The sequence below is a fragment of the Sphaeramia orbicularis genome, chromosome 3, assembly GCF_902148855.1.
Source record: "Sphaeramia orbicularis chromosome 3, fSphaOr1.1, whole genome shotgun sequence".
Taxonomy (NCBI): Eukaryota; Metazoa; Chordata; class Actinopteri; order Kurtiformes; family Apogonidae; genus Sphaeramia; species Sphaeramia orbicularis.
This window is the reverse complement of record NC_043959.1, coordinates 23803817-23826165: the sequence shown is the minus strand read 5'-3', so window position 1 is coordinate 23826165 and position 22349 is coordinate 23803817. Positions and strand designations below refer to the sequence as shown.

At 37.1% G+C, this 22349-nt stretch overlaps 1 protein-coding gene across 2 annotated transcripts in view; it reads right to left on the bottom strand.

Moving 5' to 3' along the window:
• bnc1 (basonuclin zinc finger protein 1) overlaps positions 1–20639 on the bottom strand; it is a 29264-nt gene extending 8625 nt beyond the window's left edge. The window contains exons 1-3 of one of the 2 annotated variants that reach the window (XM_030126031.1): positions 20343–20639; positions 9709–9811; positions 4616–4851 (exon numbers count right to left, since the gene is read on the bottom strand). In XM_030126031.1, the coding sequence (XP_029981891.1) occupies positions 4616–4851; positions 9709–9811; positions 20343–20357 (354 nt within the window). In that variant the 5' untranslated portion in view covers positions 20358–20639. Of the gene's footprint in view, positions 1–4615; positions 4852–9708; positions 9812–17911; positions 18320–20342 lie in introns of those variants that run through there. The other variant, XM_030126039.1, reaches the window with a different exon arrangement.
• Positions 20640–22349: the final 1710 nt, after the last annotated feature.

Here is a 22349-nt window from a genome sequence, read left to right as displayed (position 1 = left end):
GTCGAGGATTCTGACTCTGCGTTCGCCATTAGATGAGCTAACATGAATTAAACGCAGCCCAACTTGAATACTTGATGATATACTAATCGAAGTGAGAGCTCGCGCTGACACAGTGCCTGCAGCCCAGCTCAGGCTTCGGCCCAGCTTGGCTTCAGCTTGAGAGGAAATCTGGAGCAAAAGACATAATATTTACAAATCAACCACGGGGCGGTTTGGAGACCTCCCCGTGCTGGCGGTACCATCGCAACGAGCGTGGACCCCGTCAACCGGGAGTACCAGGAGAGCTCATGGCGATGGCCGCTACCTCACATCCCCACTTCCTCCTACAAGCCTTTGCTTTCTTCATCTATCATCCATCCACCTCCTCCTCCTCCCTTTTCGTCAAAAATTCCTTCTGTCCCTCCCTTCTTACTCTTGCTCAGCCCATCACTGCTATAGCCCTGCTTACATTTAATCTGGATTTCACTGGAGAGTTTTACTGTCCTGGCCTGAACTGCAAGTCTATTTTTGGGAGAAATATGCTTATTTAGATTCTTTTATGATATGGTATATGTGATTTCTGCATAACTTTTTATTTAAATAGTATACACATCAGATACTACATATTAACCCTTTCATGCACCGTCTACTCCAGTGGACAGTTCTACTCCAGCTGTTCTCTTGCATATTCATGCGTTTTGTTGTTTTAGTTCCATATCAGCAAACACAGTGGACGCTGATGCACCATCCCATACACTGTAATTCAGATCATTACTGTAACTTTATTGTTCTTGATAAACCTGATCTGCACTAACATGTCTGAGTGTAAATCAATTGTTATTTGTTAGACAAGAAGGTTTTTTTTTTTGCATATTATCTCCATGAAGTGAGTAATTACTAGCATTAGAATATGTTAAAATGTGAGAAGACATCAGATTAGTAGCATTAAAAATGTTTTTATTTCATTGTTTTCATATCACTTTCTGATATTGGGTTTTAAACACATGTTTCTTTACTTCAAAAATGAAATGCATGGATATTTTTGTAACTCCATGGAAAAAAAAAACTCGATCGCATTGTTTTTTTCATGGCTAAACACTGAAGAAAAAAATCTTGACTAAGGTTCTCATAATTCGTGCATGAAAGGGTTAATAATGAGTTGGACAGGTATTGATATACTGTGAGTCAGTGTTGGAACAACGTAGTAATATTATAAAATATGAATAGATGTATTAGATATGGCTATAATTTTAACCCTTTAAGTGCCAAAGTTGCAATATTGTGACAAGCAACATAAGTGAACGAAACAGGTGGCTTTTTGAAATGTTGACAACAAAATTTTACATAAAAAAAAAAAAAAACAAAAAAAACTCCAGTGCCAAAAGGGTTAACATGGGGTCATTAGAATACTCTGTCTAGCCCTTTCATGCATGAATTATGAGAACCTTAATCAAGATTTTTCTTTCCTGAGTGTTTTTATTCCTATTTCGGCATGAAAAAAAAACAATGCAATTGAATTTTTTTATGAATCTGTTTTTCACAGAGTTACAAAAATGTCCACTCAGCTGGACAGCATGCATTTGATTTTTGAAGCAAAGAAATGTATATTTAAAACCTATCATCATAAAGTGATATATTGTGTGAAAACTATGAAATATATATATATTTTTAACGCAGCTAATCTCATGTTTTCACACATTTTATCATATTCTAATACTAGTTATGGAGATAAAACGCAAAAGAAAAAAAAACATTTTGTTTGAGAAAATTAGCAGTTGATTTACACTCAAACATGTTAGTGCAGATCAGGTTAATCAAGAACAGCAAAGTTACAGGAATGGTGTGAATGTCAGTGTAGATGATGCATGAGCATCCACTGTGTTGGTTGATATCCTCCTGAGACCCAGGAAAGTGAACATTTTTGGCTTTTTTTTTTTTTTTTTTTTTTACATTAAACAGTCATCTTGATTGGAAACTGCATAATGCAACAATTTTTTCAGATACATTTTAAAAATTATTTTCATTTATTTATTTTTTAATGAAATGTCCTTCGCAATGAACAGCATTTTTTTTTTTTTTTATTAAAACTGTCAAACTTTTGTCCCCTACAGAGGACAAAAATGCATTGTTGGGTCTCAGGAGGACATGGAACTAACACAACTAAACCCATGAATATACAAGAGAACAGCTGGAGAATAGGTGTCCACTGTAGTGACCACTATGCATGAAAGGGCTAGACTAATACAAACACTAATAATTTTCCCACTCATTTAAAATAACGACTTTTCTGCATACACAAGAATAAATTAACAACAAACACACAGGAAAACCTTAATTTCTGTGGGATTGTGGATAAATTATGCATCAGGTTACACTGTTTGCTGCAGAAGAAGAGGCCTCAGTCTCTAACTACACTAAATCATGATAGTTTTTTTAGTGTTTTTTTTTTTTTATCATAGAGATTTCTCCACCACACTGCTTAAGCATAGCATAACAGGTAATGCACTGACTTAAAAAAACCCAAACTGTGGCGCTGTAATTGCAAAAGCAACCCTTATATAAAGAAATGTACATATATGTAGAAATCTGCCACGGTTGTTGTCATTTAAGGCAAAGACACGCAGGTACATGTTCATTACACAAAGCAATGGGAATGTGTCAAATGGGCTGTGATGTCTTTATTTGCATCTCCACAGATTCTCACAAATCGCACCAGAGGGCGTTTTAAAGAAATCTCTGCAAAACATATGGATTTAGCAAAATACCTCTGTGAGTGAACAGGGCATTAGATTCTTAAAATAAGAAGATTTTTTAAGTGTCTGAATTTTAGAAGATATGACCAATTTCCCAGAAGCATCTAATTTAACTATGTACAGTCCACCTGTCTGCGCACAACACAGATAATGGAGTTAACTATGTATTTTTTCCATTCATCTCATACTGTGTGAAACTATATAAAACTGCCACATCAGCTGACATTTGTATTTCTAAATGATCTGTTCCAAGACAGAAGAAGCGCTGCAACTGAACTGTAAATCTGTAAATTCATTTCTGACATTATGATCCTTGTTAAACCATATTTCGCTCTAAGTTGGTACAAAAAAATACAAGGTCAAGGAAAGAAAAAGAAAAAAAGAAATCAAGCCTTCATTCTTTTGGCAGACAGAAACATTACACTGCTTTTGTGTTTCCATAAACTTATACATCTGCAGTAAGAGTTCACATCCAGTCCAGTTTATGTCAGAGTATTGTGTGAACGCCATATTTATTCACATTGTTAAACGCAATAATAATGTTAAATAATGTCAAATAAAATATGCTGTTGTTCCTGCAGACCACAGGTGTCAAACATGCGGCCCGGGGGCCAAATCCGGCCCGCCAAAGGGTCCAATCTGGCCCGTAGGATGAATTTGTGAAATGCAAAAATTACACTGAAGATAATAACAATCAATAGTGTAAAAATAATTTTAAATACACATATAAACCAATTAAATCTCAACTGGGTCAGACCAGAAAATACTGTCATAATAACCTATGAATAATGACAACTGCAGATTTAATCTTTGTTTTAGTGTAAAAAAGTAAAATTACATGAAACTGTTTATATTAACAAACTATCCTTTTACAAAAAATGTGAATTGCCCGAAGAAATATGAACAACGTGAAATGTCTTGAGAAAAGTAAATGTAATTTTATCAACATTGTGTATTTGTAATTGTAATGTAAGTTGTAACGTATATGTGTAATGATAAACTGATTAACTGAGGCAGCATATTGTTAAAATTGCACTTGTTTTTCTTAAGACATTTCAAGTTGTTCCTGTTATTCAGATTTTTAAGGAAACAATGTAGATACAAACATTATCATACTGTAATTTTACTTTTTTCACTGGTATTATTTTACTGGTTTGGCCCACTTGAGATCATATTGGAGTGAATGTGGCCCCTGAACTAAAATGAGTTTGACACCCCTGCTCCAGACCCACTAGCAATAATGTTCAGTGTGGAACCAACAGGAGTGGACCTTAGTACTAAAAAAAGTGTTGTTTTGAAGTTTGTGACACTACTGGCCAGACGCCTAATTCTGTTAAACTGGAAAAACAAAAATCCTCCGACTCATCAGGTTCTGTTGAAAGACATTAAGCAACACTTGCATCTGGAGAAAATCTAATTTTCACTAAAAGATAATGTAGTTATTTTATTGAATTTGGCAGCCCTTTATAGATTACTTTAATATTAAGTAAGTAAACAGCCCCCCCCCCCTCCTTTTTTTATGTGTGCGTACATGTGAGTGCAGGTGTCGTGTTCTTGTTCTGACATCACATATATTGGACACTGTATATTACTTTTTTTATATTTTCATTGTTCTAATTTCAATAAAAAGAGTAAAAAAATTTAAAAAAAGCTGTTGTTAAAGTCTTTTATTCTGTAGTGAAACACATTTTTTGTGTAAACAGACCAACATTGCTTCTTATATTTTCCAGTTCTGCTCTTAAAACACACACATGACATTAGTTTTGTCATCTTAATCTTACATTTTCCCCCAAAACTACTTCTTTTAACCTCAGCTTTGTTCAGGTAAGCGTTGATAAAGGTCAAAACAACACATATATGTACATAAAAACACCTCTGCTCACCTGGAGCACGTATCCTCGTATGTAGTCCTGCAGCGTCCAGTCGAGGGCGTTGAGGATCTGGATGACCTCCTCCTGCTTGAGGACGGAGAACAGGCGGTCCAGGAGGATCTTGAGGCGGATGGGGATGGCCTGGGTCCCGTACAGCATCAGGCTGCAGATGTCGAACACCACGTTGGAATGTACGATCTCCACCTGGCTGCTCTGGTACATGTGGTGCACCTTCAGTTTACTCAGAGCTGGAAAGGCAAGGCAGAATGAACCAGATTAGAGTTCACAAAAACAGAGCAACGGATACCGAAGTCAGACGTATGTTCAATAATAATCAAACATAAATATTAGCAGTGCAGGAAACTAAAGACTTTAACCCATAAAAACCCAGAGCTACTTTTATGACAGTTCTCTCTATTTAACTTTCTCTCTTCTTTCTTTAAGTGTTTTATCACCATTTACTATAATATTATCCTCTGAATTTTGCTTTTTTTTTTTGTGAAAATCATGTATTTTCCAATATTTAACCCCTTTCATGCATGAATTATGAGAACCTTAATCAAGATTTTTTTTTCCTGAGTGTTTTTATTCCTCTTTAGGCATGAAAAAAAACAATGCAATTAAAAATTTTCTTCTGAAAAATAAATAATAATAATAAAAAAAAAAAAATAACAATAATAATTAAATAAAAATAAAAATAAAATAAATATATAAATATTATATATATATATATATATATATATATATATATATATATATAATATATATATATATATATATATATATATAAAATAAAAAAATAATAATGAAAAAAAAAAAATCTTATGAACCTATTTTTCATGAAGTTGCAAAAATGTCCACTCAGCTGGACACCACACATTTAATTTTTAACGCACAGAAATATGTATTTACTGATAAATTGTGTGAAAACTATGGGGAGGCCTTGTGATTCTGGGGCTTTATGCTCAGGAGAGATCTACATAATGTTACCAGTTCATGCCAGAAAAGATATGTAGTGTCTTAAAACTTTAATAAAGATATGTGTAAAAAACGACAACAACAACGAAAAGAACAACAAAATCCCTGAATATACAAGAGAACAGCTGTAGAATAGCTGTCCACTGTAGTGACCAGTATGCATGAAAGGGTTAAATCAACTTGTTTTTCATGGAGTTACAAAAATGTCCACTCAGCTACACCATGAATTTTATTCTTGAAGCAAAAAAACATGTATTTAAAACCCAATATCATAAAGTGATATGAAAACAGTGAAATGAAACCATGTTTAATGCAGCTAATCTGATGTTTTCTCACATTTTAACATATTCTAATACTAGTTATTACTCACTTCATGGAGATAATATGCAAAAAATAAATATTAACAATTGATTTCCACTCAAGAACCAATCAAGAACAGCAAAGTTACAATAATGGTATGAATTGCAGTTTATGAGATGATGCATAAGTGTCCACTGTATTGGTTGATATGGAACTAAAACAACAAAACCCATTGAATATACATGAGTAAAGCTGTAGAGCACAGGTGTCAAACATGCGGCCCGGGGGCCAAAACTGGCCCGCCAAAGGTTCCAATCAGGCCCATGGGATAAATTTGCAAAGTGCAAGTTAGGGCATCAAACTCAAAAATTGTATCATAATAATCTATAAATAATGACAACACTTATTTTTTTCTCTTTGATTTAGTGCAAAAAGCATTAAATTATGAAAATATTTACATTAACAAACTATCCTTTAACAATAAAATGTGAATAACCTGAACAAATATGAACAACCTGAAATGTCTAAAGAAAATCAAGTGCAATTTTAACAATATTCTGCCTGTTACTAAATGTTTTGTGCCTTCATAGATCTGATCTGTAATGCATATGTATAAATGATAAGCCGAGGCATAATATTGATAAAATTGTGTTTATATTTCTTAACAAATTTCTTTTTTTTCAGGTTGTTCACATCCTTTTTGTTTGCATAGTTTGTAAACGTCAATATTGGCATAATTTAATGTAATTTTTTGCGCTAAGGCAATTTGGAGTTGTCATTTTTTATTGGCTATCATGCTATTATTTTACTGGTCCGGCCCACTTCAGATTAAATTGGGCTGAATGTGGCCCCCGAAAGAAAATGAGTTTGACACCCCTGCTGTAGAGTAACTGTCCACTGTAGTGACCACTATGCACGAAAGGGTTAATTTACTGATCACAAAAACTCATATTATAGTCGAGGGTTATTATATCAGAAACAGAGAAAACTGAAGAAAAAAAAAGACTTTTTCAGCAAATACAGTCATGAAAAAAATGATTAGACCACCCTTGTTTCTTCAATTTCTTGTTTGTTTTAATGCCTGGTACAACTAAAGGCACATTTATTTGGACAAAACAACAAAAATAGCTCATAATAGTTTAATTTCAGAGCTGATATCTATCCATTTTCCACGTTTTCTTGATAATAAACAAAATCACTTCAGTTCTTACATCAGTATCTATGGCATTGAACTGACAAAAACAGTGCTTTTAGGCATTCCATGTTTTCTTTTCTGTCGGTTTTAGTCACATGATACATACAGGAGTTAGTACTTCATTGCATAAACATTGTTTTTGATGACTTTTGATGGTCTAATAATTTTTTCCGCGACTGTAGATCAGTAACTGAACATAAAACAAGTGTCTCCATCCGCTGTCGTGAGTCAAACTCTATGGGTTTTACTGGTGAATCAATGTTGTAGAAGATGACGGTGTTTACGCGGTAACTACAGCCTCTGAACGTCCAGATGGGTCATATCTGATGACCATGAAAAGATGACAAACTGCATTTTACACCAATTATTTACATGTATTGATAGGATTAGTGGCTCTACAATTATTAAACATTTTTGATCAGTAGATGATTTTGTTCGTTAGTGGATGGGTTAAAATGTTCTGTAAAGTATAATGCAAATGATAAATGACAGTCATACACATTAAAATAGCAAGATATTAGCAGTGATTAACGTTTAAGCATTTAAAACATGACCAGAACAGGAAATAAATAAGCAAAATTCCTCTGTCACTTACAATTTGACACTTTGTGAATGCATCTATTTTTATTCAATCTCAGATCCTGTTCTACAGAGTTGGATTTAAGCTCATCTTCTCAGACTAAAAGCAAAGTTTCTCTGCAATAAAATTCACCATAAAAGTCCAATATGTCCTTTAAATTACAGTTTAGATCAGGGGTGTCAAACTCATTTTCTTTTAGGGGCCACATTCAGCCCAATTTGATCTCCAGTGGGCCGGACCAGTAAAATAATAACAGAATAACCTAGAAAATAATGACAACTTGAAATTTTTCTTTGTTTTAGTGCACAAAAAACCCATTAAATTAGGAAAATACTTACTTTTATAAACTATCCAAACAAAAAAGATGTGAACAACCTGAAAAAAAATGAAATTTCCTAAGAAAAATAAGTGCAATTTTAACAACATTATGCCTCTACATGTGTATTATGGATCAGATCTACAAAGACACTAAACTCTGAGTAACAGGCAGAAAATAGTTAAAATTGTGCTTAATTTTCTTTAGACATTTCAGGTTGTTCATATTTGTTCAGATTATTCACATTTTATTGTGACAGAACAGTTTGTAAATGTAAATATTTTCATAATTTAATGTTATTTTTTGCACTAAAACAAAGACAGACATTTGAAATTGTCATTATTTACGAACATAATGTAATTTTTATTTTTTTCACATCAAATCGAGAAGAAAATATGGAGTCATTATTTTTTGTAGGTTATTATGCTGTTATTATTTTACAGTAGCTCACATTGGTCTGTATGTGGAACCTCAAAATGAGTTCCACAGCCTTGACTGTGGAATTTTAACACTTTGCAAATTCATCCCAGGGGCCGGAATGGAACCTTTGGCGGGCCGGATTTGGCCCCCGGGCCGCTTGTTTGACACCCCTGGTTTAGATCATGCTTAATGCCAGCAGTAACAATGACACTGTAAAACTGTAATTACACACAGTTTAACCCTTTCATGCATACTGGTCACTACAGTGGACAGCTATTCTACTGCTGTTCTATTGTTTATTCATGGGTTTTGTTTTTTTAGTTCCATATCAGGACTTTTATGCATCATCCAAAACACTTCAATTCATACAATTACTGTAACTTTGCTGTTCTTCATAAACCTGATCTGCACTAACATGTTTGAGTGTGACTGTAATAAACAAACAATTTTTTTTTTTTTTTTTTTTTTGCATATCCTCCTGAGACCCAGCAATGCATTTTGTCCTCTGTGCATTACAAAGGACATTCCATTTAAAAAATCAATCAATAAATAAAAATAGTTTAAAAATGTATCTGAAAAAACTGTTGCATGATGCAGTTTCCAATCAAGACCATTTTTTAATGTAAAAAAGCTAAAACTGTCCATTTCCTGGGTCTCAGGAGGACAATATCTCCATGAAATGAGTAATAACTAATATTAGACTATGATCAAATATGAGAAAACAGTAGCAATTTAGCAATTAGTGGGATTAAAAATGTTTTTATTTCATAGTTTTCACACAGTATATCACTTTCTGATGATGAATTTTAAATAAATGTTTTTTTGCTTCAAAACTTAAATGCATGGTGTCCAGCTGAGTGGACATTTTTGTAACTCCATGAAAAATACGTTCATTAAAAAAAAAAAAAAAAAAAAAAAAAAATCAGTTGCATTGTTTTTTTCATGCGTAAAGCGGAACAAAAATACTCAAGAAAAAAATATTGACTAAAGTTCTCATAATTCGTGCATGAAAGGGTTAATTACAAATGACAGTGTTGTGTGTTTACAGTAGCTGCATGTGTGTACAGTAAAAAGATGACGATACAAGGGATAGAAGTCAACACAACTATTCCCACACTTTACTTCAGTTTCATTTATTCTGCTATTTTTGAGTTTAAAGTTTCCGCCTCCACTACGGTTCATTTAAAACTGACTTTACAGCAAAAATCGATATTTATAACTGCATATTAATGACATTATCACAGATCAGAGCAGCAGATTGGACCAGATTTGTACTTTTTTTTTTTTTTTTCCATCAGTGTGTGGTGAATTCTTACCATGTGCCACCCAGCCATGCTTGCAGTTTTCACACTGCCTCCTCTTCAGCTTCCCAGGCTTGAAGCTGTCACAGTTACAGTTCACCAAAGTGCAGCAGATAGCCTGTTAACACACACAAATACAACAGAAAGAATGCAAAATGAATACATGTGAAACCAGTCAGGACACGAGCACCAACAGGAGTCTTAACGGCGTAAAATATGGCTGCTTCCGATTTGGTATTTTAACACAAAATCAATATATCGTACAAAAATACACACATTGAATCACATCTAAATGAAGATTTTCTCCTGAATGACATTAAATCAATTGAATTTAGCAACACATACTTGATATAAATGACAACTTTTGTGTGTTTAGAAGAAAGGAAGCACTTGGAACTAAATGTCTGATACATTTAGTTTATTTTTGCACAGATAAAAGAAAAAGAGGAAGATAAATGAAAACCGATACAGTGCAGAAAGAGGCAAAAAGGCACCTCTAGAAAAGAAAAAGAAAAACATTTATATAGTACAAATAACATAAAAAAAAACACATGAGCTTAATGAAAGAATAACATGCATGGTTTTAACGATAAAAAAGAGCTTAACGTACGTGCACATACATAGAGTCGCGGAAAAAAATTATTAGACCATCAAAAGTCATCAAAAACAATGGTTATGCAATCAAGTACAAACTCCTGTGTGTGTCATGTGACTAAAACAGACAGAAAAGAAAACATGGAATGCCTAAAAACACTGTTTTTGTCAGTACAATGCCATAGATAATGATGGAAGAACTGAAATGATTCTGGTTATTATCAAGAAAACCATGGAAAATGGATAGATATCAGCTCTGAAATTAAACTCTTACAAGCTATTTTTGTTGTTATCATTATATTTGTCCAAACAAAAGGACCTTTAGTTGTACCAGGCATTAAAATGAACAAGAAATTGAAGAAAACAAGGGGTGGTGTAATAATTTTTTTCTGCAACTGCATAAAAACAGTGATTTAAGACAGGGAGTTTGCAGTAATTAAATAATCTTTTAAGCATGTTTTAAAACTTTTTATACTTCAACAGTTATTTGCCATATATGAAAAGTTGTTCCGTAACTTGACATCCTTAAATCTTATAGAAAATTCTCCTCTAATAGTTCGAAGTTTTGGAGGATGGAGATTTGTAGATTGCTGTGTTAAATATGAATGAATCTGTGAATTTACCATAAAATAGCTCTTAAAATATTTCCCTTAATTGATTGTATCTGATAAATAAAATCACAGGTTTGAAGAATAGCCTATTTATGTTATACACTGCAAAAATCTAAATCTTACCAAGTGTATTTTTCTTATTTCTAGTCAAAATATCTCATCACACTTAAAATACGACATAATCACCTGAAGAGGAACTTTTCAGTGAGATATAAGAACGTATTTTTAGACGATAGATCTTTAAAATCTTACTTCAAGAAATCTTACCAAGATAATTTTCACTTGCTCCATTAGCAGATTTTTTTGTTTGTTTTTTTTTTTTGCTTAATTCAAGATTTTTATTTATTTATTTATTTTTGCTTAATTCAAGCAAAAAAAAAATGCTAATGGAACAAGTGAAAATTATCTTGGTAAGATTTCTTGAAATAAGATTTTCAAGCTCTATTGTCTAAAAATACGTTCTTATATCTCGCTGAAAAGTTACTCTTCAGGTGATTATGTCTTATTTTAAGTGTGGTGAGATATTTTGACTAGAAATGAAAAAAATACACATGGTAAGATTCTGATTTTTTACAGTGTATATGGTAAGAATCTGCAGCTTTTTAAATAGAGGATTATAGATGGTGTGTGTAATTCCGACCTGACTGCGAGTCTAACAAAGTGTTTCTGCAAAACCAGGATCTTGTGAAGGGTAGTAATGAAAGTACTTGCCCAAAAAGAAGAACATTAAGAAATATAAGGATAAATCAAACTGTAGTAGAGAAAAAGGAGGGAGTTTTGAGAGAGTTAATTTCCCTTTTATTATTTTGCATAACTTCACAAAACCTCCCAGAAAGGTAAATGCAAAAAAAAAAAAGAAAAGAAAAACACCTTCTCATCCCATGCTTGTGTGATTGTGCAGTTGAGGAAAAACTGTTGATAGTGTGTGCACGTTCTGTAGCCTCTACTCATCTTACACAGCAACATGATAAAAAAACGCACAACCTGTGAAGTTGCCCACGGAAAGCTAAAGAAAGAGCGTGATAGCCTTGAGTAATCCCGCTCCCCTTTAGCGCATGACTCGTTGCCTGGTTCGCCTTACGAGAGCTACGTTATAGCGCAGGTATTTGTGCAGCATATCGCGCTTCGAGGCAGGTTCTCTCTTCAGTAACAAGAGGTCTCGGACACACCTGGACAGCCGAAGAGATCCACCCCTGAGGCTCGCACAGTAATGCATCCACACACACAGGTTAGAGGACTCTGCGTTAGCTCATCTGCTAATGGCTTTGTGGTTTTTTTGTTTTTTTTTTCAGGACAAACAGGCAGGAAAAGCCCGCGTAAATGGCCTGACACGGAGACTCAAAGTGAGGACGGAATGGCTGTAATGAGTCAAGTTTTCTCGGTAGCTGCTGACTTGGCACACACCCTGATTCGCTAAAAAAAAAAAAAAAAAAAAGAAAAGAAAAATTTTGCTTCCCTTTTCCTCTCTCTCTGTTTAAGACAAAAAAAAAATCATTTACACACCAGGAACTGAGGGAAAAGCATCATCAGATTTATGATCAAAGCGGCTGTTGTTAGTGCTACATGCTTGAAAACCTTGGAGTGGCTGCGCTACACCACCGCTCTCCCTCTGCATCTATAATGTATGATCAGTGGGGCTTTAGTATACATGAGCGGCATGCTTAGCTCCTCCGCCACAGACCGCTCCCTCTCCACGGGCGGAGAAAGGAGGCGAAAAAAAAAAAAAAAAAATACAAGTGGATGGGTGGGTGGATGGGTGGGTAACGGGGCCTCCCCCTTCTGCTCATTTAGTCAGTGGCTCGGTCCGTACGCTGAGGGCTCGTCCTTGAGATCCAGGATCACGTTATTTCACCTCACAATAACCTCTCATCATTAGACAGATAAACTGACCCGAGATGAAGGCGACGGCAGCGAGCGCGGCCTTGGTAGCCCGCTCCGGCCTTCCGTCCCGTGACACCACCCTCCTCCTGGACGGTGCTGAGGTGTAAAAACCCCTTTGCTCATCTCTCAGCGACATAATCCCATCATTACAGAGCGCCAAGAACCAACACGGCCCAATTAGGCTAATCCCATCCCACTGTGGGTGCACACACACCTCCTGCTGCTGCTGCTGCTGTCCCCCCCCCCCTTCCTCCTTCGTACCCCCACCACCTCCTAATATACATCTCAATCAGCTGCTCTCACACACACACACACACATGCAAACACACACACATTCCTCCGGTCGTTTATCTTAATTAGCAATTCATTTCATGAGTTCCTGAGAAGGAGAAGAGGAGGAAACATGGCAGCCCAGGGCAGACCGACACTACAGTGGCCCTCGGTGACCAAACCCCCCCCCCCAATCCCTTGCCGCCTCGGCCCACCCCACCCCAAGCACCCCCTCTCCCTCTCTCTCTCTCTGTACTGTTGTCACAACAAAGCCACGGCTGTTCGCACGCATCAATGAAGTCGATGACAAGAAGACTAATTGCACAAAATGATGCGGCTGGGTCAGTGTTTCTGAAGCCAGAGCTCAACACTGTGTCTTTGCGTTATATCAAGGAGGTAAGAAACACACATCGCACACAGAAGCACACCTCAAATACATTACATACACCTGTAATTAGCAGGCATTTTACTGCTCGGCGTGTGGGAGAAGTGACAAATGGCATCAGGTCGGTTTCAAAGGTGTGTGTGCATGTGTAAATGAACATAATGAGGCAGTTTAGTCCTAAAACATTAAGAGTATCGATCAGAATCTGTACATTTTGTAAAAAAAAAATAAATTATAATACACAAATGACTATTATCCCTATACTTAAAATCATTAAGTTTTGCAGGGAAAACCCTGCATGTCAAAGGGTGCAAATATGTACCTGGGTGTGCATTTTATAAAGCAATTTAGAGGAATTTTGTAAGAAAATATCATATTTTAAAATATTTTTAATATTATCTGATGCAATGTTTGAATCTAATGATAAATAAACTCTAAATAGTGTTGAATCAGGCGATGCATATCATGATACAGAGGCTGTGATTCAACATATTGCAATATTGCAAGTAATGCAATATATAATTTTCTAATTTTATTTATTCATGTGTGAAATTTGCTGTGGGAGAACCAACAAATCCTGCATCATACACCTGTAAAACGCTGTGATGCCGATGTTAAAAGACAACCTCACGCTTGTTAATGTCTGTTCTAACCCTTCAAAACATGTTTATACATATATATTAAACAAATGTGTTGAATACTTAATAAAAGAGAACAAATAAGAGGCATCACCGTGGAGGCTCCTGTTCAGTAAAACAAACAGAGCAGCCTTCCGTAATAAACATAACATTAAAAGAACAATAAAAATATTCACTGGTAAGAAAAATACACGTCTTCTTTTATGTTTTCTGAAATACTTGGCATCCAAAATTAAATCTCCCATAATCCACCTGTGGGTTGTGACCCACTCTTTGGGTACAGTATACTTCCTGGAACACCCAGCGTACTGAACAATGCTGAACATTGCAGGACTTAAAGTGAAAATTAATGGCTTTTATAAAATATTTTACACAGCGCCAACACAAAACATGGTTGAATCCTGCTACACATTGCGGTCTAATATTGAAACATTCCAAGAGGGTTTAGTGCAAACTGTGTGCAGCCTGAGATGCCAAACCCTCACCTCAGCTTCTGAAACGGCCTCTTTTAATAAATAAAGGTCATATATTCATCGACGCTTCTCACCTGGTTTAAAGCGTCACTTTTCAGACGCGAGTAGACGCTGAAGACGGACAGAACTCACACTAAATAATCTTCTCTCAAGGTCCTCTCCTGCATACTTTTTCTCTGAGTTTTCAACAAGATTTGCATACCACGACACTATGTTAGGAAATACATTGCATTTTTGGCTTTTCCCATAGAGTCGACATGCGTTTGAAAAGACATAGAGGAACAGTGACGTCTGTTTATGTGTTGCAGGTTAAAAAGATGAAGGGAGGGACATAAAGAACCCGTTAGGGCGTGGAGGTGAAGGGGGCCGGGGGTTAAATGCATGAGCAGACCATGTCGGTTTGACTCTTCAGGTAAAGGTTGCTTTACTTCCATGTGGTTGCTATAGAGACCGACTGACATTACAACCATTACAGTTAAAAGAAGGTGTAAAAGTGCAGGAAAAACAAACAGAAGGGGGAGAAAACAAGCTGGGTTTTATCAGGTCAGACATCATCTGCAGCTTACGACAGGGTCATAACAGTCTTCATAGAACACACAAAAAAAAAAAAAAAAAAAAAGAAATAAAATCAAGTAGTCCTCTCTGGCTCTTAACATTAAATCCTTCCATATGTGCTGGATAGCCACGGTGCTTTAGAGACTCAACACAAGCCAACAGCTGCTTCTCGGACACAGAGCGAGAGACAGAGTAAGAGTTTTAGAGACGGATGAGGATTTGTTGGCCCTAATGCGCTGGAAAAATAATCAATTAGCAGCAGCACCGGCACTAAACTGACACTCAGTCAACGAGGAGGAAACAAGCAGGAGACGATGCCAACGAAGGCGACGAAACAATAACGCCATCGGCAGCTCCGGAGGAAGAGGGACTGGACGGCCAAGGAGGGGGAGGAGGAGGGGGAGGAGGAGGAGGAAGGGGAGGAGGAGGAGTGGGGATCAGATTTTTACTGTCAGCCATTAATCAGTTAACAAGACAATTACAGCACATGTGGGAAAAAACGGAAGTGAGACTTTTTCTTGACGGGAAGTATAAATGATCACTGGGATGGACAGTTATGGAGCCATTAAGTGGACGTTTTGATTAAATACATCGTATCTGTGGCTTGTGGAAGATATTTTTACGCTGCATGTTCTTTTAATGTTATTGCTGGTAATTAATTTTGGACTTTTAGGATATTTGCAGATTTAAAAAAAAAGGGCTAGAAATTCATATTTTGTCTGAAATAAAATACATTTCCTGACATTCTTATACACGTAAAGTTGTAAGTTATTAAAAGCAAATAATTTATTATTTAAAAGCAATAAATAAAACAAAACACCCTTGGCTACGCATATTTCATCACTGTCACAACAATCTACAAGATGTTTTTTTTTATTAACTTATAAAGCATTATTAAAGTATTTATTAACCGTTATTTAATAAAGGTAAAAAGAATATCAGTCTATCACATAATAAAACCACAAATCGTTCACGTTTTCAGCTTCTTTCAAACTCTATATGAAGATGAAGTTTATTGATACAAACAAAGTTCGTGTATTTCATTGTTTTTTTTAAATTGTTTGTTCAGAAAAACTTGTATTTTCTAACCATCACCTTTAACTTGTCATAATTTTGCTCATATTTTCTCCTTTTTCTATCAATTTACAAAATAAACACAGAATTAATTATCATTGAAGCCATTACTGTATTTCTAAACCTTAAGAGAAAACACAAGGGATAAAAAAACAGTTATGACTTTATAAAAAAACACAAAACAATCACCTTTTCTGCCTCTTTGCTGCTTTCTATGATAATTATCTCCATAAATTATTGGTTTTTATTGTTTGTTTGATAAAAACTTACAACTCCAGCATCACCTTTGACTCGTGTGGTTGTTACAGACACGTACACATTTTTCTGCCTTTTTAAAATATTATTATCTTTAAATAATAACTGCAAATGTATTAATGAATTCACTTTGTCAGCCTTGTTTCTGCTTTTTCTGCTTTATATGATGATTAAGTTCAATTATACATATTGAAATCTCATGAGTTTATGCATATTTATAGTTTTGATTGTTCAGAACTACTCACAATGCAATGGATATTTCCTCTATTTCCTATCATTTTTTTTTTTTTTAGAATAAACACAGACTGTATTATATTAATGAAGACATTATTGTATTTACAAACCTCAGTGGGACAAACACACTTTATTTTTCTGCTTTGTGCGACGATTAAGCTCCTTTTGGTTTGACTGGTTTGACAAAGACTGCATTTGCTCAATTTTGTGTCCATTTCAACACATGACTGATAAATGTTTTTTTTTTTTTTTTTTTTAAATGAAGCTTTTATTTTTAAAAACACACACACACAGATCGAATTAATCTGGAAAACTGGCCTGCAGATTTTTTTTTTGTTTTTTGTAATGAAAACAAAATAATGTTGTATTTTAATTTAGTTTTGATAAGAACACACACACCAGGGGGAAACTAGGAATTTATCAGAGCCAGAAAAACAGAAAACACACAGGAATTTAGTAGGAGGACGAGGACAGTGTTCCTGGTACGGCTCACGTTATCGCCGACTTCCACCAATAAAACCTGTAGCTGCTGCACAACACGCCGACAACACCTGATCGCCAGCTGTGTGTTGCCTGTTGTGTATGTGCACGTATGAATGCATGTATGTATGAACCCAGTACGTGAAGAAGAAACCACCACCACCACCACCACCACCCCCCCCGCCGGCCTCAGGAATAAATCATGCCTTGTTCTGAGCTATGCATATGTGACAGCGGGGGTAGTAAATTGTTAATTGACGACAAGTGTTAGTTAGAGCGAGGTTTTAGGACTCGTAGCACTGCTCAGCAGGCGACGCGATCCCGCCTCAGATTATGATTTAACGTCCAAAAGAGAGGAAGCACTTTGACACAGAGCAAATAAAATCACTCTACAGAGCAATTTCATGTCGCCTAAATCACTTTTCAGACACAAAGCTGGAGATGAATTCAACAGCTTCACTCAGGGTAAACTTCAGCTTTAAAACAAAAGAGTAAAATACATAAGCGAGCGCCTTTTTTTTTTAACTCTACTGGGTGTGAAAAGGCGAAGATGAACTCAGGAAAAGCCCGGGCCAGTGCAAGTAGTGACAGGCAGCGTTTGAGCCTATTAAGAGTCCATACAGCCCAAAGACAGCGTGAAAAACTCATTATTTCATACTCATCCAACCGTCAGTCAAACACACGTGCAAACACACACACACACACACTCAGAAAACACACTACAGAGTTCAACCAACACTGAACACCAGAAAGAAAGCAGATCTTTACCTGGATATCCATGAGAAAATGCTTGGCTTCTTTAAGAGGAGAAAAAAAAAAAAAAAAAATCTTAAAAGACAAAGAGATGAGTTTGGGGGGAGGGAGGAGGATGAGGAGAAAGGAGGGGGGGGAGAAGGAGAAGGAGGAAAGGCAAGGCAAGGAAAGGAAAGGAGGCGAGCCAAAGTTTGGTTGGCTTCCTGGTGTGTGTGGTTCCCCCCTGTTAGGAACTCGGAGGGACTGTTTGGCTCGGAGAAGGAGTAAATGAGGGGAACATGTTAGTACACTGATTCGGAGAAAGTTTGGCTCCCAGCTATGCTCTGATTAATATCAGATCTCCCTCTCTCCCTCGCCTGCCTCTTGACAATCTTGTCACATCTGGCTGACAAATCCTCGCAAGCCTTTTGGTGGCAGCGCAGAGCAGAGACTCAAGAGGCTGGAGCTGGTGTGTGAGAGGGAGAGAGGGAGTTTTGAGGGGTGTTATGGGGGTGGGTGGGGTGGGGTGGGGGGGGCGGGAGGGGTGGATCGCAGCTAGAGGAGACGCTAAAGGGGGTAAAAGCCAAGAACAGACTCACACACACACTCATACACTCATACACTCATACACAACCCCCCCCCCTTTACTCCATATCCTCTCCTGAACGGACCATCATGAACCTAATGAAGCTGACGAGGCTGGCAGGCCGACTTACATACACACTTTCAACTCTGTAAAGACGCCTTTTTGTGAGTGTGTGTGTGTGTGTTATGTGCTGTGTTGTGCCTCGGGGCTGTGCGACAACAAAAAAGAACCAAAAAAAAAACAAAAACCCAGAGAGGTAACAAAAGAAAAAGGGAAAAAAAAAAAGACAGAAAAGAAGTAAGAACTGGGAACAAACGGATAGGACATGAGTCTGTTAGGAAGAAACCACAGAGGGTAACACACTCCTACCGCAACACACACACACACACACACACACACACACACACACACACTCAACACACAAATAAATCTAAATCACTTTTATTGGCAGAGTCATCGACTTAAACTCATTAATAAACGCACAAAGTGGCTTTTTAGAGGGGTGCACAGCAGACCAGGAACATAAAACAATGACAAGAGCAAGAGAGTAATTCAACTTTAATGATTTAACATAGTTTTTTTTTTTTTGGTTTTTTTTATTCTAAAAGTGGTACGGAATATTTTAGTTTGGATGTAACTTGTTTGATAGGAGCAAAAAAGCCTGTTTGTACACTACACCGTGAGTAAAATGAAGAAAAAATGTGCTAAATCTGTCACATAGATGTTCCAACAGATCATTTTCTTACATTATAATAAGACATTTGTACTGTTATTGATACAGTTAATTAATTGGGATTGTCCACGATACAATGAACTAATAAACTACACTAAGCTAAACATATGTATGGTGTGTTTCGGGAAATTAATCTCCTATAATAAGCGACACGAAATAGCCATAAGTGTTTTTTCTGACTGTTTACACACTGGAGGAGAGAGTGTTTTGCTGCTACCGACACCACCACCACTACTATTACGACCACCACCACCATCTCCACCACCGCACAGACAGCTCAGCTAATTGTTACATTATGGCTGCAACAAAACATTAGGCTGCTCTTAAATTACATTCCAATAGGCTGTGGCCAGCAGCCAGGAAGGGCTTCCAGGAGGGCCAGTCTGCTCTGCTTCCCAAAAGGACAGACGAGACAAGACAAGACAAGAGAGACAGACGAGTGGATGGAGACTCAGGTAAGAACCGGACCGTGGATGTCTGGATTTTAACAGCCAGCGAATGGAGCTTAAGCACAAAGTCATTCAGGAAAAAAAAAAAAAACTATGATTCACACAAGCACATAGGACGGAATAGGAACGGGAGTTACAGCGTTTTTGGGAAGTTTACAGGGAGTTTGGATTGAAAGCAGGTGAGGATAGTGTCAAAAGGAAAGGGTACGTTCTGAAAAGGTGAGTTTTTGATGAGTTTGAGTCATCTTTTAAGTTATATTTTCATAAATCATCAAACACAGCTCCTATTTAAATCAGATTCTTGTTTTGCAGATGATGTTTTCGTTTATGACTTAAAGTAAGAAATCCCCAACTTTCAGCTTTTTTTGCATCAGCCGTAAATATTTTCCCCCCAGATGTGACAGAAACTAAACTTCAAACCCCACAACTTTTCGCACTTCCGACACTATCCAGCCCATAAAGTAAAGCGCATCCACATCCCCCCCACTATCACATGTGGAAACCCGCTTCCAATCAGCGTCCCTCAGTGTGAAAAAGTGTGTCCTGTCACTCCGATGTGCGTACTCCGCTTCCAGGTTTGCCTTTGTCGAGCTGATGCGTGAGAGTGTGTTCAGGAGCGAAGGGATCAGAGACGGGGGAACGGGGCGAGTGAAAAGCCCTCTCTCACTCTCGCTCTCTCTCTCTTTCTCTCTCTCTTACCTCGGCCATTGTCATCTAGTCGGATGTTTCCAAGGATACCGTGGAGTTTGCCATTCCTCGCCAGTCCCACAAAACAACTGCCTCCAACTCTTCCGTCCGTGTGAGAGGACTAACGTGAAAGAGCCATCACACCCGACGGCGGCAACGGCAACAGCAACAGCAACAGCAGCGTCTTCTTCAACAACACTGCTTCTACTCTCTCTCTCTCTCTCTCTCTCTGTCTCTCTGTCTGTGTCTTTTACACACAGCCACCGACACTCACTCTTCTCTGCAAGGAAAAAAAAAAAAGAAAAAAAAAAAGAAGAAGAAGTCACTGTGGTTCTGACTCTCACACACAAGCCTCTCCCCTGCTTTCTCTCTTCTAATGTTGCCGTGGACTGGCTCTAAACTACTCAAGATGTGTGTGTGTTGAAACTGGGCACAGGGGATTGGAATGAGATCCTCCCACTCGGCATTCTCACCTCAGGAGCTGCCTGCCTCCCTCCCTATCCTGCACACACACACATATACACACACTGCAACACACACATATGCACACATGAGATGAGGTGTGCATGCTCAAACACACACATGTCTACCCCCTCGGAGTCACAGGGCAGTCCCCTCACAGCTGGCTGGAAGAGGGCATGACACTCATCTTTCACAGAGATTTGATCAAAAGGAATCACAAAGGCTGGAGGCTCTCCTAATGCAGTCAGGGGAGACTCTCCCTCTCTTCCCCTCTCTCTCTTTCTGTGTCTGAGTAATGCCCTAAATCAACGCTGCCCCTGCTCGGTGCACACGGCCCAGTGTGTGTCTGTGCATGTGTGTGCGTCTGGATTCACCTTAACACAGCCCTGTGAACAACCTCCATAACAAGTTATGCCTTGTGCCGTCAGGAATGTGTCAGTGTCTGTGCTGAGTGTTTCTGTGGAACAGGAGTGTGGGGGGGGTGGAGGGGGTGGAGTGGGGGGGCTTCACACATGACAAGAAGTGAATCTGTGTTTTTGAGAATATGCAGAAAACAGTCAATTTGTGGAACATTAGAACAAAACGCCGCTCTAATACAGCCAGGAGTTCTAATTTTACACTACTGTTACACAACGCAGTCGATAGGAAGTTGGACTCCAGAACATCTGTGTTGGACCCGATCACAGGAAGCTAGAAAACTCACTCTACTGACCAACTTATGCTTTAAATGTCATGGTTTTATTCTGATCTGCTTTCAGTTTTTGTGCATCAGTGTGTTTTATGTGTTTTATACCCGACAACCTAATTTGGACATTTCAAGCCATTAATTGAACTGTTTTCCCTGGGTGTTTTTTTTTTTTTTTTTAACATTTAAACTAAAAGCATGTACTGATCTAAAATGTTTAATAAACCCTGAACCACTGACTCCATCAATATATGTGATTAATTCAAGTGAAATGCAGTTTGGTGGAATAAAATATGACCTTTTGGACGCTCAGAGGCTCTGGAGTCAATGTGAAAACACCTAGTTTGATAAATGACAGTGGTTGGAGACACCTTTATTTAATGGTAATTTCCTGAAATGTTGAGTTGAAAAAGTCACTTTCCCCCATTTTCCCTGTTTTAAAATAATAACCTTTGATTTTACTACATGATTAGTAAGTTAAATACCGGAAAATAACTGATTTTCACTAAAAAATTTCAAATGCAGATGACAATATTATAACACTGGGTTGTTTTTTGCAAGTTGTCTAGGTTTTTTCAACTGAATTAGGACCATTTTGCACCGCTAAATCCAAAAATAACATCTGTTTTTCTCAATCAGGTCAGGTTTTTTTTTTTGCTAATTTGATTTTGAAAAATTTGATCTTCTCACAAAATTGATTACATTTTTGTGACTTTATCAGTTGATTTTTTATATAGTTCTCACCCAAAATAGGTTTTAAGAGAAAAAAAATCATTTTCTAACAGGATTCCTGTTAGGTACAATGGTGTATTCACCGCAGAATGGAATGGTTAGATGTAGAGGAAAATTCATTTGAAAGTTACCACAAATAC